Source organism: Protopterus annectens, chromosome 15.part0, assembly GCF_019279795.1.
Source record: "Protopterus annectens isolate FY-2018-M chromosome 15.part0, PAN1.0, whole genome shotgun sequence".
NCBI classification, from domain to species: Eukaryota; Metazoa; Chordata; order Ceratodontiformes; family Protopteridae; genus Protopterus; species Protopterus annectens.
Window position 1 is genome coordinate 36,251,123 of NC_056749.1, and position 19,381 is coordinate 36,270,503.

Genomic DNA, 19,381 nt, shown 5'->3' on the forward strand with positions numbered 1-19,381 from the left:
GCGGGCGTCGGAGGATCCGACGGCATATTGTAATTGCACCGCTTCCCAAAGACCAGCCTAGCGCAATCTAACCTACGTTTAATGGTGCGCTTATTAAACCTAGCACAAAAGCGACACCTGACTACGTCGTGCTCAGGCCCCAAACAAGGAATACAGAGAGAGTGGTAATCCCTATGCGGTATTTGTTTCCCACAAAAAATACAATTATTCACTTTTTCTGACATCTGGAATTAACTGAGGCAAGAAAAAACAAAAATATTCCCCAACGGGGTACTTAGCCCAACTTGGTTTCGGTCTGAAACTCGAAATACGAAAATTTCAGAACGCCGAACGGCACTTGCAAACACTGCTTCTGCTTCGGACCATGCGGCAAAAAAGACTGAGGATATGACATCGGTCATGCGCTTTAATATCGGGACGCACTGACGTCAGATCTGAGCGCCCATGACCGACGCCAGCCTAATACTTTGGTATTCGGGCCGACCGAGGACAGCGGACTACCCACAGGTTATGACTGCAGCAATGTGAGATGAAGAACATCATGAATAAACTGGAAAGAGTACAGCAGAAATATACTAAGGGCGTCCATGGAAGTGAAAATCTAAGTTATTATGAAAGACTAAAATATCTGAACTTGTACAGTGTCTCTTACAGATATTTAAGAGGAGATCTTATTCAGGTATATAGGGCATTTTGGGACAACTACCTCTGTGAATGTTTGGGGTTATCAAACAGTACTAGAGAATCGTCAGATAACCTATGTAGAAGATTCTATAGGAATGAGAATTGTACTAATTGGTTCTCTGACAGAGTAGCTGATGCTTGGAACAGACTACCAAATTACATTAAAGCAAGTACTAGTTTAGATATTTTTAAGAACAGCCTGGACATTTAATATGGGAACAAGTGTTTTGGCATATTGTCAAGCTAAAAGGGCTTTAATGCCTGTGCTTGAAACATTTGTATGTATGTATGTATCATTTCTTTTTCCAAACAGCACAAGGTTTCTTGGTCTATATAGTGTTTTTCATGGAACTGTGGTGTTAATGAACACAAATTTGTATTTGAAGATTCTGACAGTTTTTCTTATAGAAGTGTTTTACTTTCCTCTAATTTCTCTCAATCTTTTTGTATACCCTTTATCTGAAAGTTCTGGACTTCTTGCATAACAGTAATACATAATTTGTTCCTTATCTACAAGAGTCCACTCTAATGTCTGTATGGCTCATTTTTGTCCTATCCGTTTTTGTGGACTGCTACTTCATACTACAACAGGGAGGCCATCCTCCACCTGGTCCTGGCCTAGCCCCATTGTTGGAATACTTGTGTATTGAGGATTCTACACTGTCATTTGTTCCAGTCCTGGTACCATTGCTCCTATCAGGATTGGGCACGGTTTTATCCTGGGACTTGTGCACACAGTTATCTTCTTTATTTTGTAACCTGCTTCTGTCCATGATCTATGCTATAGAAAACACACTCTATATATCAGTGTCATTTTGGTGAGATTTTGTGAAAAACAGGGTCCACCTCATGAAGGTACTCACCAAGACTTGAGGATGAATTAAACCCCAGCAATATACTGATTTTATCATCTCTCCCATTTGGACCCCGGTACATGCAAGTCAAAAGTGTGCATGGTACTATGTGCATGTGCACATACAAGTCAAAAGTGTGCATGGTACTATGTGCATGTGCACATATAAGTCAAAAACGTGCATGGTACTATGTGCATGTGCACATACAAGTCAAAAATGTGCATGGTACTATGTGCATGTGCACATACAAGTCAAAAATGTGCATGGTACTATGTGCATGTGCACATACAAGTCAAAAACGTGCATGGTACTATGTGCATGTGCACATACAAGTCAAAAACGTGCATGGTACTATGTGCATGTGCACATACAAGTCTAAAGTGTGTGGTAGTCTGTATATGTGCACATGTAAGTCAAATGAAGTACACCCCTGTAGTGACACAAGTGCTGTCAGCCATCATGGATTGCAATTGGGCTGTAATAAATGCCCTCACTGCTAAGATGCTCAAGAGAGTACACATCACTTCTGTGACTGCCCATATGATGTCTTCTCTCACACTCATTGGAAAATACCAAGGATGGGAGCAAATGGCCTAGATAATCCAGGGAGACTTCATGGTTAGCAGACAGAGGGAGAGAGAAAAAGTACACAGGAAAAAGAATAAAATGGCAAAAAAAAAAATGAAAGTGAAATGTATCCCACTGTAGCTTAGTTAGAACCATAACAGACATCTATTCTATTTAGTGCAACTCTTTACCAGCTATTAGGGTTCTTCATGATGCAAGACCTCAGCCACCTCATACTGCCTCTACACCCTGGATTTCAGGGGCTCATGTTTTGCTCCTGGTAGATTAAGATTCCCCACAAGTCTAATCCTCTTTCTCATATCCCACTGATTTATTCCCTCTCACTCTCTCTTCCTCTTTCGGTGACATCTTCCATGTCTCGTTCGGTAATGCAGGTAGCTCTGCCCTTAATATAAAAGCATGACGTTTTACTTACAAATGTTACCAATGAAGTTTTGGTGCCTTTTTTCATCCAGGACTACATTCAGCTGAATTTAATTCACAGAATTAGCCTACAACCTGGATGACGCCACATAATTCTAACTGTAATGAAAAAGGTAGCTGCTTCAATAAAAGAAACTAAAAATGACCATCTTCGGAGGTAAGCAAGATCTGTGCTATTTTTTTTTTTTTTTTTTTTACATCATATCAGGCTTTGGCAGTACAGATGACATCCCTAAAAAGCCTTTAATCGTTTATTTACTCTGAACATATCAAAATAGAATATAATATTTATTGGGCATGCTGAAATATAAAGCATATTATTTACTGAGTATGTCATAAAAATTAAATGCAAGAGACCATGTTGCAGAAGTTACAGAAAATAGCAATTATTTTAACACGTTTTGAAAACAGTTCTCTCAGAGGAGTTATGCAGCTTCTAATTATTTATAATACAGAGAGATAAGTGCAGGAAACTCCTTTAATGTGAATGCCACTGAATTACATGGACACCTGTCCTTGTCGGTCTGTGCAGTGACACTCTGCGAGTGCTCACATAGTAAAATGGCGTACCACCAGAATGGCTACAACAGATAAGCAGGTTCTCCAGTGCTGTGTAAATGTGCTAAACAGAAACAGCAAAGAACAATGGCAGATGATGGGTGTAAAAAGTTTAAATGCCACTGTTTAGATTTTATTTCAATGTTTTCAGAAGAAAGTTACAGTAGTGTGTCAACTCCACCATCTTATTTTACTTACACACACACACACACACACACACACACACACACGCAGTAGGCACACAAAGAGGGCGGTATCTCCGAAGCACTTTAGTTACAGTGAAATAGTATTATATTAAGAACTAACTCACGCATGTGCTATATGTGTGCTTATGTGTTTGGGAGGGGGGTGCAATGTGCAAATTAATATGGTTTACATCAATCATTCAATCCTTCATGCAGATGGCACAGCTATACCTTTATGAAGTTTACAAGAAAGGTTCTACCACAGGCTTTGAACTTAACCTAGTAATAAGACCAGACATTTTAATGAAAGCCATAAACACCAGGAAGAACCTGATAACAAAATGGCAGTAATGAAATCCAAACTGAAAGATGTTTTTACAGAAGGAATAGCTGTCTCTGTCAACACTTAACCTGGGGACACTGTCAGTGCCTCCAGTCTCTGAGAAGGCTTTGACATCATCAAGGACTACCTTCTTCATGAGGCAGTAGTCTGTCTGGTGCATGAATGATTGCTCCCAGCACAGAATTAAACTGCTATAGCTGACAATGTACTTTCTGTTTGGCCACTTATCTGTACACTTTTTACTATAAGTTAATGGGAATAACAACGACTTCTCTCACAACCATTTTAAATGTCTTTTCCACACTTCTCATGAACATATTCGTGAAATAAGAAATGTGTTGAGTACTATAGATATCAACTGTTTTTTAAGAGGGCCCTCAGCATTGAGCAAGTGTTGTCCACTAAATCAGGGTTCAAGGGGATGCACAACTCCAGAATCTATACTTATTGACTGATGTGCAAAGAGAAGAATGAAAACTACAACACATACTCTAGGTAACGAGGATACATCTTCACATTTTTTTTTATTATTATGTTTTAGTTGTCGCCAGTCTTTATCAAGCTGTTCAACCAACTTCCACACTCACCTTTCTGAACCCCACATCAGTGTTTTGTGTGTGTATGTGTGTGTGTGTGTGTGCGCGCGCGCGCGCTCATACTTGTGCGTGTGTGTGTGTGTGTGTGTGTGTGTGTACAGAGGTTACCTTTTTCAGGAAAGATTTGCTTTTCCAAAGCCATCTACATTTATGGTTAGCAGTGTGTGCTTGTGTGTGTGCGTGTGTGTGTGTGTGTGTGTGTGTGTGTGTGTGTGTGTGTGTGTGTGTATACAGAGGTTACCTTTTTCAGGAAAGATTTGCTTTCCCACAGCCATCTACATTTATGGTTTGCAGTGTGTGTGTGTGTGTGTATATATATATATATATATATATATATATATATAGAGAGAGAGAGAGAGAGGTTACCTTTTTCATGAATGATTTGCTTTTCCACAGCCATCTACATTTACGGTTAGCACTGGAGGGAAAGGTTCACTGGCTTGGGTAACCATCACCTACAGATGGATTGGCTTTTACCTGCTGACCTAATCTTCGTCCTTTTGTAGTCAGCAGATGTCCTGCTGCCTACACTGTTGGTAAAAAAAATGTAGAAAGGCATTACTTGGTGGGGCACAGCAGTCTTGTCCCACTTGACCCCTACTACTGAGCTTTCCTTCGGTGAACACTTGAACCACTTCCTCCCTGAGTCATGGACAAAGTAAATTCACTTCCATCCCTCCTCACCAGCTCCCCTGCAGCTCAGGCCAGCTGGGGCCACAGTCGGTTTCTACCCCATTGTGTTAAGGAACTTTCTGCAAAAAATACAGCCATATTAACCTGACATTTACATAAAGTTACAACTTCGACATTCCAAGTGGGGAGATTGTATTATTCCTAATGTCTCTCACGGCTGAGCTGTCTTCTAAAAGATAACCTCTATGCTAAATATTCAAATATCTGTTAAGATCTTTGACGGAATCCTCTGTAAATAGTAGGAATTATGTGCAGTGTCCCAATAATAATCCTGACAAGGGAGGAGTTTGAAAGACAAAGACTCTAAGGTAGGATACTCTATACAACAGCCCTCTCCATTCCAGGGATACTCTACTCTGGAATCACCAGCAGGTGGCTGACCAGATGACTATAGTGGACTTATCTCAGAAACATGCACCCTGATGGAACTTTGTCACTGCTTGATCCAGGGCCCATTCACACTGGGAGACAACAGGTGATGTAGCTGCAATGGCCCTCCTTACCATAAGCAAAGGAAGTAAATTGCCAGTCTAGCTGCCCATGCACAGAGACCTTATGGAGGTAGAACCACAACTGATCCATCCATATTCAGGATATGGAGACTGTTCTTGTTTTCAGCATCTGGAAAGGACTGGGAAATTAACTTAATGAATAAGGAGAATAGGAAATGAGAAGTCAATGAGGGAGAGAGAGACATTCCTAATGGTAGAGGACGGAAGGCTCTTTGCAGACATTAGCCTGAAGTTTAAAAATCTATCTAGCTAGGGTAACTGTCACTAGAAACGAATGGCGTCTTCCAGGGCACAAACTTCAGGTCTACTGCTCCATCAGGTTAGAAAGGTGGATACAACAGCGCACTAACCATGACATCAGGTTAAAAGGCAAGCCCTACACTGGATAGTTCACCTGATATTAGCTGCAGAGTTCTCATTCACTGCTGTATTGTTTCCTTGAATTCTTGCCAGCACTTTCTGAATTCATGAGTTTCCTTTTACAAACTGGATTCCTCTTCTACCGTACCCACCTGAAATGCAGTTCCTGACTTTAAATATACTGCTGGAAGGATTGAAAATGTCTTGCGTACAGCTTTTGGAGCCATCTGGAAAGTGTATACATGTAAGTCTCCAACAGCTGCAGATGCAAAGTTGAAGCCCAAGTCCATCTTTGTCAGAATGGACAGTCAGGTACTAGTACGGTACTTGAATAAGAAAATATGGTCTCTCTGCTGCACTCTGTACAGGGAAATAAACCAGGTACGGGACTGGGTCACCATCTGAGACACTTTCATGACTGCTTTCCATATACTTGGAAAAATCCATTACAGCAGGAGGCACCAAGTCACCTATTGGAACTTTCTACACATACAAGAAGCTGTAATACTAAACCATATGTTAAACTGTCCATACACAGGCACTAAGCTGCACTACATCAAAAATTCCAGCAATCCTACACAGGAAGAGGTCAGTGGCCACTGTTTTGCCTATCATGTCCTTGGCATCAAAATCACAAACACATTCTCGAAAACCTCTTTTATGTACGCACTGGGAGGTAAACTAGTATTTACATGGCTTATTCAACTACTCAAGTCTTGCCATGACCAACAGACAACAGTTCATAAACCCAAAGTAACACACTCCTTTTGCCAAACATGCCCACAACTTTGACTCTATGTCCAGACAAATGATGGCCAAATGCTGTAGTCTTCAAGATGACCAGTACTGGGCAAAACAGATAGTAAAGTTAATCTACATAGTAATGCCCTGAAAGAAGTCCATTTGACGAGCCAGAGGCTGTCAAATTTTCTGCTATACATGGCAAAAGACCCCTGAAGACAGATGTTTTAGTGTGTCAGGTACCCCAAACCCTGCATTTCTATAGGTAGATAAACAAGATCTTCATATTTCCTTCCATTGTAACCTGAAAGATACTTTTGAGAAAATATGTATTACTGTATAGTGCCTGGGATCAGGCACTTAAATTTGAACTAGAAAATGTACAAGTGACCACACAAGAACAGACAGGATGCACTTGAGGGCTTCTCCAAAACAGCACGTTCCTCAGCATAAGCGAGGACAGAAGAGGTAGACCTACTATGCTGTCAGTTGCTATAATACTAGAGGATTCAGAGTTAAAGACCTCCACGTTTGGCTAGAACCTATGGGCCAAGCTCTTGCTCCACTGTAAGGGGTTGGAAAGTTATCCCAAGTGATGAGTCTCAATGATAAAGCATGATGGACAGGCATGTCAAAAACACTGTGTAGTATGGTAGTCAATGTATTATCTAATGCTGACATGGCACCTACATTTTTAACTGTTTCGTATACACCTTCTTAACTATCTTTCAAATTCCCATGTGAAGACAGATTGCACAGGACCTTAAAACATACATGGGATGCTGAGACAAATTGCACAGGACCTTAAAACATGTATGGGATGCACTGCAGAGATCAGTTTAGATCTCTGAAAGCACCAGCTCAGGATACTTGCTCAGATACATGGTCAGCTGGCCCTGGGGGACTGATGGTTGGGGGGAGGCTGGGAAGCTTGCAACTACACCTTAAATGTTTGCTCATAACTTCAAGTGCATTGGGGAATACTTCTCTGTTCAAACTCATGTCCATATGCAGAAGAGAAGCTGAACAATAATATTTCACTACAGGACAACAAACAAAAAAAAACTGTAGGACTCGGTGAGAATGGTGGACTACAACACAGGTCTGGATTTAGTCCTGGTTCCATCAGTCTCTTGTGCTTCTACATGGGATCCCATTCCAATGCTGCTATCACTGAGTAATGATGAATGTCTCACAGCTCTTCTCTTCAATTCCACTGCATGACAGACATGAAACCTGGGATCTGTAATAGCTGTTAACATTGTGATACAGTCCCAGGCCTGAAAGGCATCTCCTGTGGCGGTCCTCACTCTGGCTATGGTTAACACAGGTACATTTGGAAGTTTTACTTTTTTTTAGGAATCAAACATGGGACCTTTCCAATGACACACATCAGGAAGCCCTCGGAACTGTGTGAGTGGCTAAGGAGGGAGGGCGAGCAGAGATCTTTAGGGGGAATATGCAGCTTTTTGGCTCTAAAGACCAAAGGAAAAAATGGGAGCTCAAGACCTGAAGAAAATCCATGTCAGACAAAGCAGATGCACCCCAACTTCTCAGCATGCTGGACACAGTCCACTGAAGGAAGATCTGTTACAATAATAAAACAGGAAAACAGACTAGAAAAAAAATTGTTTCTACTGCTGCCCATTATATCTAACTTTCAACAATTAATTGTGATGACTCAAGCTTAGTTCCTTGTAGCCAGCACATCTCAAAGATTTACCTGCTCTTGTTTACATATCAGTAAAGCTGCTTGCCATACATACATACATACATACATACAGGCACACACAAACAGGACCCATCTGTGAGAACAAGTTGAAGCTATCTTTAGCTGTAGAACAAACAGATTCATCAAATGAAACATTTTTTGCAATGGTTGCACAGGAGTCCTTGGAAGAACCTGACACAAGGTGAGGTTAAAATGTTCAGAAATGAAGGCAGAGAGGCATCAAAGTTCTCAAGTCACTGAATGAAAAAATAGAAGATGTTGGGCTCCATGCGCCAGGTTGGTAAGTAATGCTCTATTAAGTCCTCAAAAGTTCCACAACTGGAAGTTCATAAAAGTTTTAGTTTCTCTTCTAAGATAGGTTGCAACTGTTCTACTAGACACACTGAGGCCATGAAAGCCCTCCGCAGGCTGCTGATACAATGATATAAATCACCACCTGCAAGACAAAATGCAAAGTTGTCAAATTGTTTAAACAATTTAGAGCAACAGTTATACTGCAATTAATATTCTTAACATTGAAGATGGACACAGGTAGTTAGAAAGCTTCAGCTTGGCAGTTCAGCAATACATATCACCTGTTAATGGGCTGTGCTCCTGCAAAGAAAAGAATCCTTTGCAATATTAAATGTCCACACACACACTGCTGCAATGTGCACTAGAAGAAATGCACTAATTACCTTCCAACACACAAGCGCTGAATACTAATGCAGAACTACAGTGCTTATCTTTACTCCCGAAACACATGCAACAAATGACAGTGCAGCCTGTCCAGAGGAGAGGAGTTGGCCGCTGTATAAGCTACACTACTGACAGTTACTGTGCTCTAACAGCAAGATTTGCTGCCAAGATGAGACAGCTGCATTACCAGGGACAAGTCATGATGACAGAGCTGCAGTACCAGGGACAAGCCATGCCAACCGAGCTGCAGTACCAGGGACATGCCATGCCGACCGAGCTGCAGTACCAAGGACAAGCCATGACGACCGAGCTGCAGTACCAGGGACAAGCCATGCCGACCGAGCTGCAGTACCAGGGACAAGCCATGCCGACCGAGCTGCAGTACCAGGGACATGCCATGCCGACCGAGCTGCAGTACCAGGGACATGCCATGACGGGAGAGCTGCAGTACCAGGGACATGCCATGCCGACCGAGCTGCAGTACCAGGGACATGCCATGACGGGAGAGCTACAGTACCAGGGACATGCCATGACGGGAGAGCTGCAGTACCAGGGACATGCCATGACGGGAGAGCTGCAGTACCAGGGACATGCCATGACGGGAGAGCTGCAGTACCAGGGACATGCCATGACGGGAGAGCTGCAGTACCAGGGACATGCCATGATGGAGAGCTGCAGTACCAGGGACATGCCATGATGGGAGAGCTGCACTACCAGGGACATGCTATGACGGGAGAGCTGCAGTACCAGGGACATGCCAAAACGGGAGAGCTGCAGTACCAGGGACATGCCAAAATGGGAGAGCTGCAGTACCAGGGACATGTCATGACGAGAGAGCTGCAGTTCCAGGGACATGCCATGAGGAGAGTGCTGCAGTACCAGGGACATGGCATACCAAGTGAGCTGCAGTACCAGGGACATGCCATACCAAGAGAGCTGCAGTACCAGGGACATGCCATACCAAGAGAGCTGCAGTACCAGGGACATGCCATACCAAGAGAGCTGCAGTACCAGGGACATGCCATACCAAGAGAGCTGCAGTACCAGGGACATGCCATACCAAGAGAGCTGCAGTACCAGAGACATGCCATACCAAGAGATCTGCAGTACCAGGGACATGCCATACCAAGAGAGCTGCAGTACCACGGACATGCCAAGAGGACTGAGCTGCAGTACCAGGGACATGCCATGAGGACTGAGCTGCAGTACCAGGGACATGCCATGAGGAGAGTGCTGCAGTACCAGGGACATGCCATGAGGAGAGTGCTGCAGTACCAGGGACATGCCATGAGGAGAGTGCTGCAGTACCACGGACATGCCATGAGGAGAGTACTGCATTACCAGGGACATGCCATGATGACAGAGCTACAGTACTAGGGATATGCCATGACGACCAAGCTGCAGTACCAGGGACATGCACGATGACAGAGCTGCAGTAAAAGAAACATGTGGGCAGCTGTTCTGCATATGGAGCTGCTGATCGCTTCTTGTACAGCTCGAGCTTCCTGACTTTAGCTCCTCCCCTATACCTACAATGGTCCACTCCCCCAATGTACCTCAGATCGAGTTTGCCAGAAAAGGCACAACACAAACATATTCACACTATAAAAAGTACACAACACTAATAAACTAAACATCAGGATCTCAACATAAGGAACAGAAATTCCTTTGAACATTCAACCAGGCTTCCCACAAACTTGGACAGGGGGAGGAAGGTTAATGGAAATGAAGATGGACAACACAGATGGAACGTTATGGTAAGAACAGAACTTCTTTACCTGATGTTGTCTTCTTCATTTCATTAACCTGTGTGACAGAGTCCCCAGCTACTAAGATACAGGGTGGCCCTCATGGAAGGATATTCTGGAGAATAGCAGAGCCAAAAGCTATTCTACTGCTGAGTGGGGATTAGACCAAGTACCTGCAGCGCAAATGTCCTCAATTAAAACTCTAGACCAAAACACCTAAGAACTAGTTATGGACCTTGTGGAGTGGGCCTTAATTTGTCCTGACAAGGGAATGTTTTTGGAAGAGTAAACAAAGGTAATATAGTTTTATTTAGGACACAGTCCACAATACCCATCCAGCTCTTGAATCCAAAAAGTAAATTGTAATCCACACAGTAGAAACATAAGGATCCAAGGACAGCAGATACTTCAAGTAAAACGTTCCTTTAATATAGGACAACTAAGAACAAAGACATAAGTGCTTTCGTAGTGGTGCTACTTCATCAGATGTACAACAAACTGAAAAACATCAAACATTTATATAATGGTTACTTCATCACATGACTAAATCAATTACTACTAAAAGGTATACACATTCTAAAAAGTCATATAATATTTTTAAAAATGTTTAAAAATACATAAATACAATTTGTCTTGTATAAAAAAAACTAATAAATTCATCTCCTTTTAATAGGTCAATACATATACAAAAGCAACATGTTTAAAGTAATAATATGAAAAAAGCATAAAAAGTTTAAAAATAACTTTTTTCTATTTAGGCTTCTAGCCTTCAATTTAGGTTTAATAGGTACTCTGTCATTCAGGCCATGACCATAATCTCCCCTTAATCTTATAATCCATTTTGACTATCTGTTCAGGTAAATTGTTTATATCTCCTTTTCTAATATTTTCAAAGGTACGTGCTATAACCATAAACTTAAAATAATGTGTAAGGTTTGTATTTAAAATATATTTGGATAAGGCACTTGCAATACTGCCTTTTTTGACGTGATAGTAATGTTCTCTGATTCTTTTCCTGAGAGTTCTATCTGTCTTCCCTATATAAAATTTGAAGCATGTTGAACAATAAGCTAAATACACAATATGTGTTGCATCACAGGTGGCATAAATATCAAATTTATATTTCTTATGTTGATCTGGCTGATAAAATTCTCCAGTGCTATCGATATATTGACAGAAGTTACAGTGTCCACATGGTGATGTACAATGTTTAGTATAATTTCTCTTGTTTTTGGAACACAAAGAAAAGTCATATTTTTATGCCTTTTACTGTAATAAGGTTTAGCTTTGCTGTTTCTTAATTCTTTAATATTCTTAATACTATTATTAACTTCTGTTTTATCATAACCTCTAGCAGTAAATGCTTGTTCCAAATATTCGGTTTGTTGAACAAATTCATTATTGTCAACATTTAATCTTGATGCTCTATACATTTGAATGGTTACTACACTTACATGTGCAGGATGCAGACTTTCTTTGTGTAAAAACTTATTACAGTAATGTGGCTTTCTATATAATTTTGTAGTGAAGTTCCCTGCTGTGTCTAATAAGACACTAACATCTAAGAAATCTATAGAATGTTTAGATGGAGTGTGTGACATTTTTTAAAAAAGATGTGGTATTATTAATATATTGTACAAACATTTCTAATGAATCAACAGTTACTTTCCAAAGCAGAAAAATATCATCCACAAAACGTCTATAGAAAACCACATGTAAATTAAATTAAAAGGTCCTTTAAACACATGCTCCAATTCCCAAATAACCAGTACTGCATTGGCGTAGCTGTTAGCACATGGTGTGCCCATAGCTACACCATGTTTCTGCCAGTATATATTCTCATTAAATACAACAATGTTATTCTGTAAAACACAGTTAGACTAATTAAAAGTTCCATTTCCTTATCTGTAAAATTACTATACATCTGCAAAAAATGCTTTAGTTTAAATAAACCATCATCATTAGGAATCACAGTAAATAATGATGTTATATCCAGTGTAACCAGCAATAATTCCTCTGTGTTTAACATATTTTTAGTACATACAAACAAATCATTTAAAAAAATAATTAAAAAAATGTTGGCATCTCTCAGGACATGTTCAATTCCATTTAAAATAGATCTAAGTTTTTTCTCGGTATATAGAGAAGCTGGCTCTGTGTACACCAGTTTCTACCTGCTACTATAGGACGTAAAGGGGGGTTAATCAGGTCTTTATGAGTCTTGGGTAAGCCTTGAATGATAGGTAATAAAGGACTTGATACTTTTAAAAAATTAAATAAGTTATTATCAATCAGTTGTGTATGTAATAGGTTTATCATTCTTTTATGAATATTATTAATCATACTATCAACTTTTATATTCAAAATCTTTAAATAAAATGATTCATTAGGCAGTAATTCTAACATATCTATATTACATTTAATGGTATCAAATAATACTATTGGACCACTTTTATCAGCTGGTCTAACTGCAATATTTTCGTTCTTTTGTAGTTTCTTTAATGCTATGTATTCTTGTTTAGTTAAATTATATTTCATTTTATACTTATTACAATAATTATCTTGATGTTTTTGTAAGTCATAAAATTCTTCAAGACAATTTCTCAAAAGCAGTTACTAAGCAGTCGGTATGTGGTATATACGTACTAGGTTTCTTAAATTCATGTATATTACTGTTGCTACAAGTTTCATTATCTTTAAAATTCAACTTTAAAAGTATATTTCTAATAAATAATTTAAAATCTAAAACCATTTCTGTAAAATCTACTTTGTGTTGGAATGAATGATAAACCTTTTGTTAGTAATGACATCTCAGCTTCAAATAACATATAAGTAGATAAATTTAAGACTAAACCTTCTGTTTGTCCCAAAGTCTTTTTAATGTTGGTGTGCCATTCACTTCTTCTGTCTTTCATTTCATTGGATTCCGACCTCTCGAATGTGACCTGGGTTGAATCAAGGTTCTTTTCTCCTTCACAGGTAGTGGAAATGTCATGGAGCCTAAAAAAGGCGATGAAATAGTCGTTTCTCTATTTTCACTTGTTTCTACAACGGTTGGAGTTTTACTAGGCTTATTTATGTTATCCTGTTTGTCAAGTGCCTTATCCAAACATATTTTAAATACAAACCTTACACATTATTTTAAGTTTATGGTTATAGCACGTACCTTTGAAAATATTAGAAAAGGAGATATAAACAATTTAACTGAACAGAGTCAAAATGGATTATAAGACTTAAGGGGAGATTATGGTCATGACCTGAATGACAGAGTACCTATTAAACCTAAATTGAAGGCTAGAAGCCTAAATAAAAAATAGAAAAAAGTTCTTTTTAAACTTTTTATAGGTTCATACTAGGCTATCTGCCCTAGGGCATTTATAAGCCTAGCCAGAGTGTGTTAGGCTTTCGCCATCCATTTTAAATGAATTTTGCTATGCCCTTTTTCAAGGTTAGTATACTGTGCCTCTGTCTAACAGTGACACAGAAGTGATACCAGGGTAAACCTACGATCTCCCATCCACTCAAGATTCCTCTTGAAGAGAGTCAATGAGGGACTCTGCCTAACCTGGACTGGGATTTTATTCCAGAGTGAAGAGAGCCTCTGGGTTATGAATCTGTCCATCCAGCATGTCCTATTTATTTCAGTGCTGAGGTTCAAGTCTCTCGAGCGCGTAACTCGATGGGATTTGGATTTTCTGAGGTGCAACATGCCCATTAATTCTGGGTTGGACATGGCTTACAGATCGCCTCTGAGTAGGCGGTATGCCACTGAGTAGAGCTGGAGTTTCTTTAACCGGGCAGCATATGGCATCTGTTTGAGTCCTTTGATCCTCTTGGTAAGGTACTTTTGGGGTCTTTCCAGTTGCTGCGGGTATCTGGTAAGGTACATCCCCAAAAGGGGTATTGTACTCAATTATGGGCCTGATGAGGGATGAGTAAAGAGGCACAATGACCTCCCTGATCTAGATGTGAATCCCTTCATGATTAGGTGGTCTATATAAAATGTTTTTCTAACCACTTTGGCCACATGGTTTTCAAATGAGAGATTGCTATCAACTTGGGTCCCTAGGTCCCTAATTACATCTTCCGTACTTAATGGATTACCACCTATGTGGTAATTTGTGGGCACTGTTTTTGCCAAAGGGGATGACTATACACTTTTTGGCGTTTAGCTTGAGGCCATGGCTCTGGCACCAGTTGTCTGTTTCTATGAGGTCCTTTTGTAGGATGCTTGTCGGCTGGAGAGTCCATTATGGCGCCTAGTTTGCAGTCATCTGTGAACTTGGTCAGCCACAGTCCTTCCGTGTTGGCCTGTAACTCCGAAAAATATATACCGAACAAGAGAGGTCCCAGGACTGAGCCTTGAGGGATGCCACTTGTAACTGGTTTGGAGTCTGACAAGGCTCCAGCAATTCTAACCATGTGGGTTCTGTCCTTGAGCCAGTTTGCAACCCATCTAGTGACATAGGGGTTTATATTTAAGCTGGTGAGCTTATCTATAATGCCTGAGTGGGGTATTGCATCGAAGGCTTTTGCGAGGTCCAGGTAGGCTGTGTGGACCACCTTCCCCTCGTCAATGGCCTTGATGACTGTTTCAAAGAAATCAACCAGGTTTAAGAGGCAGGATCTGCCCTTAACAAAGCCGAACTGGGTAGGATCCAGTGTCTGTAGGTCCCCAATATCTTTATTTATGAGGTCCATGATGATCCTTTCCACAGCTTTGCAGACCAAGCTAGTCAAGCTTATGGGGCGATAGTTTCCAGGATCCGTTGAGGCACCACCTTTGTGGAGAGGGACCACTGTTGCTGTTTGTCACTCTTTGGGTACATATCCTGTAGTAAGGCTGAGATTGAACAGTAGTTTTATGTTTGGGTTTAGCTCTTCTTGGAGTTCATGTAGGACGCAGCCCGGGACACCGTCTGGTCCCATTGATGCTGTGTTTTTTGCTTTGGAGAGGGCGGCTCTTACCTGAGCATCTGAGATGTCAGGGGGGCAGCACTCTGCTGGGATAGATATTTGCCCTTTTGGTGAGGGGGGGGGAGAAGTTTGTGCTGAACCTGTCAGCTAGGATGTTGGGAATGTTTGCGGGTTCGGTGTATTTTTTGTCATTTTGGACTAATTCTGAGCATATCTGGGAATTCCCACCCAGGTTCCTAACATAACTAAAGAAAGCCTTGTGATTATCCTTAGTGTCCTGTGCAATTTTTCTCTCAAAGCTGGCCTTAGACGATTTTATGAGTGCCCGTACTTTTTTGCTAATACTGATCAGAGATGCCTTCCCTTTTTGGGATTTTGCTCTATCATGTAGTAGCATCCTCCTTCTATTGTATAGTTTGTTTATGGCTGGGGTCCACCAGACAGGACAACTGCCTTTGGAGGATTGGGTCTTGGTTTTATTTGGGACTGCATGATCCATGCATTCCTGAAGGTGTTCATAGAATGCGTTTATAAAGAATTCTGCGGTGTGGGCCGTATTTTCCACAGGCCCGGGGGCTTTGAAAGATTCTACCTCGGTTTTGAGGAGTGTGAAATTTGCTTTAGAGAAGTTTTTCACTGTGGTTTTCTGGGCAGGGGGGTGGGGTCGGGATGTGAATATCCAGTGAGATTAGTTTATTGTCTGATCTTACCAGTGAGGGATACACTTCTGGTCTGGAGCATAGAGCCCCCATGTTGGTGATGATCAGGTCCAGTATGTTTTCCCCTCTTGTGGGAGTGGTAACAAGTTGTTCCATAGCATTTGAGTTTATAAATTCTAGGAACCTTTGGGGTAGGGTGTGGAGCTAGAGTAATGCTCCCAGTCTATGTTTGGGTAGTTGAAGTCGCCCAATATAATGGTGTTTGGAGAGACCTTGGCCTCCTTTATGCTTTTTTCATATTATTACTTTAAACATATTGCTTTTGTATATGTATTGACCTATTAAAAGGAGATGAATTTATTAGGTTTTTTTATATAAGACAAATTGTATTTGTGTATTTTTTTAAATTTTTAAAAATATCATATGACTTTTTAGAATGTATATACCTTTTAGTAGTAACTGATTTAGTCATGTGATGAAGTAACCATTATATAAATGTTTGATGCTTTTCAGTTTATGTTATACATCTGATGAAGTAGCACCACTACGAAAGTGCTTATGTCTTTTTTCTTAGTTGACCTATATTAAAGGAAAGTTTTACTTGAAGTATCTGTTTATCCTTGGATCCTTACATTTCTGCTGAAAGGTAATACAGTATTTCAACCATCTTGTTAATGAGACTTTGGTAAAAGATTTACCCCTTTTTGCCACTCAAAAAAGATATAAAGTACTGATCAGACTTCCTAAAGTGCTTGGTTCTGTGTAAATAAAAACAAAGCTGCTAATGAACATCAAGCAAATGGAGAGTATGTTCACCTTCATTTTGATAATTCAGAGAAAAGACTGGAAGACTGATGGATTGATTAATGTTCTTTTCCTTAGCAACCGTGGGTAAAAACGAAGGATTAGTACGCAGGGTAACTATCCTTGTGAAAAAATCAAATATGGAAATTTTGAAGAAAGAACTTCGAGTTTAGACACCCTTCTTGCAGATGTGACAGCTACCAGACAAATTTCTCCAGGAAAGGAATTTCAAATCCACAGTAGCTGCTGGCTTAAACAGTGGGTGGACCAGGGCTTGCAAAATCGTTAGATCCCAAGGAGGAGTAGGATCTTTCACGGGAGGCTGCGGCAAGAAAATGCCTTACAGAGTTTAGAAGAGGGAAGGGAGAAAGAATCAAAAACAGTGAAAATTGGATTCGGCTGCTAAATGGGCTTTGACAGTAGAATAACTGGCTCCATCATGGAAAAGGGAAGCCAAAAAGTCAAGTACGACTCCAACTGCTGCTGTAAAAGTATCTGTTTCTGTTCAGCCCAAATAGCAAATCTTTCCCACTTGCTTCTATAAATCTTACGTGTCCAACACCTAAATTTTCTCGAACGGGGGAGGAAAGCTTGGGAGCTCTTGCCATCATGGGAAGTGCAGAAACTATGCAGTAAACTTCAGGCCCTGTATACTTGGATGGGGATGCCCTGATGGCTGAGAGAGCAGATTTGGGATCAGATCTAACCTCATTGGAAGGCAAAAACCAGATGAGATGAAAGGAAGGTGTACCACGTTTCTTGAGGCCAAAAGTGGGCAATGAGGATTACTTTGCACTGCAACCTAACAACTTTCTTTAAGAACTTGAAAATTAGTTGTAGAGAAGGAAAGGCATAGAGAAGATCGGAGGGCCATGCATTGACTAGAGTGTCTCTGGGTGACTGTCTCTGAGGAGGGATCTAGGCAAAGTACCTGTTGCATTTGTTGTTGAAAGGGGATGCAAACACATCGCAGCAGGGTTGACCCCATTTCTGGAAGAGCATGTCTGTCATTGACTGATTCAGAGACCACTCATGAGACGTCAGTAATACTCGAATGAGCCGGTCCACAAATATGTTGGACTCCTCTGGAATGTGCACTGCTACCAGAAAGTGGTTGGTAGAGACTGCCCACTGCCAAACCCTCATCGCTTCTCAGCATGGGGTTAGAACCTGGTTCCTCCCTGCTTATTGATGTACCAAACTACTGACATGTTGTCCATTTGAACTGCAATGGTCCCCAGAGGTAGAAAGCTGTTGAGTTCTTGCAAGGCTAGAAGAACCACTCTCATCTCCACATGTAACTTGGTTTCCAGGACGTCCATGTGCCTTGGACTGTTCTACCCAGATAATGCCCCCCCACCTTAGCTGGGAGGTGTCCGTGGTCAGCCTGGCATTTGGGAATGGAAGGATGACTGGACGTCCTTGAGTAATATCTGTGGAGTGAAGCCACCAAAGCAGAGATTCCTTGCACACTTGCGACAATTTTATGAGAAACAGAGGATTCCTGAGTAGTGACCATTGAACTGCTAATGTCCAGTGCAATATCCTCCTGTGGAAAAGAGCCATGGGCAGGAGGGTTATCGTGGTCACCACTGAACCCAATGCCATGAGAACTAAACTGGCTGGATGATGTGGCATGGTTAGAATTTGCCTGACATGACTTTGATTTGTTATCCTGTCTGTCCGTCAGATAAGCACAGGATGTCCTTGCATTCAGACAAGCACCAATGAAATCTATGACCTGCACCAGATCCAACAGGGATTTCTGCATGTTTCTAGTAATCCCTAGAGTTGGGGCCAGCTGTAGTTAGTAGTCTCTGGTTTGAATGAGTAGATGCCTGGTTGGAGCGGTCATAAGCTAGTCATAAAAATATGGCTGTGGTGAGACCAAATGGGAGTGACCTGAACTGATAATGACTGGCTCCCAGCCTGAAATGTAGGAAAGTACAGTTTTGTACCTACCATAAATGTAGATGTTCGAGTGCTCATACAGCTGCAGTCATTACAGATGGGTTATCCTGCCGTCAGGTGGGTCCTCGGTCGGCCGAATTCCAAAGTCTAGGTCCGTCATCGCTTCTTCCCTGACGTCAGTGCAGCAGGGGTATAAGAGAGGCAGCCAACGCCATTTTCTTCAGTTTTTCTTGCCCCAGATGTCAGGTGCCCCCAGAAGGAAGGCAAAACATAATATTATGCAAACATGCAATGTAGATAAATCAAAAATAGTAGTTGCAAGCAAATACACCATAAAAGAATACCCCAAATAGGTTGTATGATAAAGGTGTTTGTCATAAGGCCTGTCCTAAGAG

At 41.1% G+C, this 19,381-nt stretch overlaps 1 protein-coding gene across 1 annotated transcript in view; it reads right to left on the reverse strand.

The window, feature by feature from the left end:
* Window positions 1-2,786: 2,786 nt before the first annotated feature.
* VAMP7 (vesicle associated membrane protein 7) overlaps window positions 2,787-19,381 on the reverse strand; it is an 881,558-nt gene continuing 864,963 nt past the window's right edge. The window contains exon 8 of the mRNA XM_044057674.1: window positions 2,787-8,705. Within this exon, the coding sequence (XP_043913609.1) occupies window positions 8,643-8,705 (63 nt within the window). The 3' untranslated portion in view covers window positions 2,787-8,642. The remainder of the gene's footprint in view (window positions 8,706-19,381) is intronic.